Raw genomic sequence first — 3,666 nt, 5'->3', positions numbered from 1 at the left:
ACATGGAGCCAGCTAAGTGACTTTGTGACAGTCACAGATTTTCAGACCAACCTACCTCACAGGGTTGCTGCTGTGAGGATCAGATTGAGAGGAGAAAGAAGAGAAAACTTGGAAGGAAAAGGACAGGATATAAATATAATAAATAATTATGTGCCTATGCATATTTAGACTGAAAAGAGTCATACACCTCTAAGCATTTCCCAGCCAACAATTTAACACACACACACATTTAACATTAATTGATACACAATAAAAACGTATATAGCTGAAATCCATATATGAAAAATGTGCATAAACTCAAGTATATTTTTTCATGCAAACTTTTATGTTTAATTTCAGCTTGATGTTGAAACAGATCATGCAGATTTTAAGATTAGAAAAATGAGAGAAACTGAAATGGACACATTTGTTTATCTTTTATCTCACCCTGACCTTCATTCATTCCGGAAGATATGGTAAGGTTTATATATATATAAGAAACTCCCTCAGGCAGCCCAGGATATTTGGGATTTCAAAGGATATCTAAACCAAGTAGCACCATTTTTTAATTTCTCAGGCATTTTCAAAACTGGGGAATTTTAAGTTCTTTTCACATTTTATTCTGCTGCTGGTTTTAATTTGATTTTATGAGCTGATATGGTTTTATTCTTTGCCCTTGGTTTTATCTTGATCTTATTCTTAGCTGTTCTTCTTTACTTTTATTTATTTTGTTTTAATGTTATAAACAGGTAAATAAAGTAAAAACCAGCATTAACAAAAATTCATTTATCATGTACATGTATTTAGGAATCCTTTCTTTAGTAAACTAATCTTCTCTGTAGCGGGTTCCTGAGGGAAAACTAGTGAAACAGTGCCACCTACAGGCCACAACATACTTAGGCAATAACTGGAAATCAGATTTCTTAACACAGTCTTGTTGTTGTTAGTCGCGAAGTCGTGTCCGACCCATCGCGACCCCTTGGACCACATTCCTCCAGGCCTTCCTGTCCTCCACCATCCCCCGGAGTCCACCTAAGCTCACACCAACTGCCTCAGTGACTCCATCTAGCCACCTCATCCTCTGCTGTCCCCTTCTTCTTTTGCCATCTACTGTTCCCAGCATTAGGCTCTTCTCCAGGGAGTCCTTCCTTTTCATTAGGTGGCCAAAGTAGTTGAGTTTCATCTTCAGGATCTGGCCTTCTAAAGAGCAGTCAGGGTTGATCTCCTCTCGGACTGACCGAAACACACTCTAACCACATGCAGACATGTATAACTCACCACAGCAATTCCCTTTTTGTAGGGTAAGGCACAGTTTATGGTGGAAATGTAGCAGGACTCAAAGAATGTTTAATAATACATATACATGGGTGCCACTCCATTTTTTCCTTAAGGTGATTATTTTGGGAGAGAAGACCAGAGGTCTGGTGAGGGTCAGTTCCAGTGATAACCCACAACATGCTTTGAGCTTCCAAGCCTCTACAAACCTAGAAAACCATGGTAGAGGCCTGAGGATCTTTGATCAGCTGCTGATCAGAAGTAAGACTTTTTACAGTGTTGGGCAGGTATTTTAGTGCCTGACACAGTGGTCATCACCCCAACCCTTCCTCCTTGACTGTTCATGCCAACAGAGCCAAGATACCTGGAGACCTGCCATATCACAGCCTCTGCATATGTTGCGGTTTTGTCCCCAAATGCATATCCTCATGTCCTGAACATGCATTACTGCTCTGGAACCAGGCAGGATGGTTTCAGTCAGCCGATGGGCAGGAGGGGAGGGGAGGGGGGGCATTTGTAAATTAGCAGGGAGAGGCAAGGGACAAGGGAGGTGGGAGAGCTGCTGCAGGATCTGAGAGTTTGTGCCCAAGCCTCATAAGATATTTCTTCTTCTTCCCCTTTCTTTGAAAAATAACCTTTGCGATGTCTTTTCAAGCTTTCGCAATTATTTCCTTTGCCCTCCTTACTTAAGGATGTTTGTCATACATAAGTACATCAGGTTCTCTTCAATGGCCATACTAACAACTAAATCACGTTTACTGCAATGGAGCTAATTTGTAAGAAAGCTACACTTGCTTGCTTTTGGGTGAAGGGGATTGGAGTCCTCATCCCAGGGGCTTCACTCTGTGAGATTTGGGAGGACAGGAGGAAATAGCTGCACCCTTTCTCCCCTACACACTTTTTAAAATATATGCACTCTTTTACATAGCTAATTGAGATTTTTTAAAAGCACAAAAATAAAGTAACTTTAACAGGCCGTTTCCCTGCGTACATCCAGTTTCCAGCTCCTTGGGTACTTGTATTTGTGACACAAGCTTGCATCTTCAGCCTTGTTGTGTTCATTGGCATGTGCCCCATCTGTGATTTATGTGCTTTGAATAAATACCGCAACTGTGTTCCCTCATCAATAGAAGCGGATCTAGCATAGATCTCCCCCAGATGTAACAGTGAGAAAAGGAATTAGAAATGTGGTATCTTCCTTCCTAAATGCCTTAGATTTTCATTAGTATTAGTGAGGAAAAGGGCCTTCTCTGTCATCGCACCTCACCTTTGCAATTCCATTCTGAGAGAGGTGTGACTGGCACCACATTATTTTCCTTGAAGCCCATGTTATTTTTTATTTTTATTTTTATTTTCAATTTATATCCTGCCTTTTTCCTCAAAGGGCTCAAGGCAGCTTACATCATTCTCCTCCTCCATCTTATCCCCACAACAACAACAACCCTGTGAGGTAGGTTGGGCTGAGAGTCTGTGACTGGCCCAAAGCCACCCAGTTGGCTCCATGGCCGAGCGGGGACTCGAACCCGGATCGCCTGAGTCCCGGTCCCGTGCTCTTCACCACGACGCCACCCTGGCTCTCAGCTGGCAATCAGCCAGTTGCCTGTCCTGCATGAGGTGCCCTCACCTGGCAGAGTGTGAAGAAAGGGCTGCAGCTTGCTGCTCACCGAACTGCGCACCTCTTCACAGACCTGGCCTTCCATGGCCCTTTGGAAGGCTGACTCGATGCTTCTGTGGAAGAGGTTGTACAGCCAGCCGAACCTGCCAGAAATATGCACGTCGACGTCAGAAATGCGGGCGCTGCATCCGAGGTGGAGACGGTCGGCCGCCCAGCAGGGCCGCTGCCCAGCCTGAGGGTCACGGAGATGGAGATGCGCTCGACCTTCAGGTCGAAGGAGCCACTGTCCCTCAGCCATCTCTTCTGCACCTTCCACTTGCCCGTCAGCGAAGTAAAAGCGTTGGTGATGGAGAGCCGGAGGCCCACACCGGGGACCGGTGCCACTGCCGAGTTTGGCAGCTGGAAGCTCTGGATGGTCAACCTGCCGAAGCGGTAGTTCACCTGCCTGAGAACGCTGACGTGGAAGGAGCCCGAGAAGTCCCGCAGCGCCAGCCTGGCCAGCTTCTCCCACAGGTCCGCCACGGCCACCTGGCGCGTGTAGTCCAGGCCTGGCGCGGTGATCCTGCCCATGAAGCCAGGGCTGGTCCCGGAGGAGCAGAGCGCCAGTTAAGACTTTTTATTTTAGTATTTGCTTTTAGATTATAATTTATTGGTCTTGCTGTTAGTTTATTATTTTAGTGTTTTCTTGTTTCTATTGTGCATATCCTCCTATTGTATTTTATATAGCATTATTTATGTATTATGCTTTTATTGTTGTTGTTATCTATTTTTATCTGTATCATTGTTATGACTGCAAT

At 44.8% G+C, this 3,666-nt stretch overlaps 1 protein-coding gene across 1 annotated transcript; it reads right to left on the bottom strand.

The window, feature by feature from the left end:
• Positions 1 to 2,831: 2,831 nt before the first annotated feature.
• Positions 2,832 to 3,439, bottom strand: LOC123029131 (lipopolysaccharide-binding protein-like). The gene is given in 2 exon segments (XM_044441747.1): positions 2,832 to 3,058; positions 3,061 to 3,439. Coding segments are annotated over 2 exon segments (606 nt in total).
• Between the last annotated feature and the right edge of the window lie 227 nt (positions 3,440 to 3,666).

This window comes from Varanus komodoensis, unplaced genomic scaffold (assembly GCF_004798865.1).
Source record: "Varanus komodoensis strain SLA01 unplaced genomic scaffold, ASM479886v1 scaffold4, whole genome shotgun sequence".
NCBI classification, from domain to species: domain Eukaryota; kingdom Metazoa; phylum Chordata; class Lepidosauria; order Squamata; family Varanidae; genus Varanus; species Varanus komodoensis.
The sequence above is the reverse complement of the archived record's forward strand: the minus strand, read 5'-3'. Positions and strand labels throughout refer to the sequence as shown.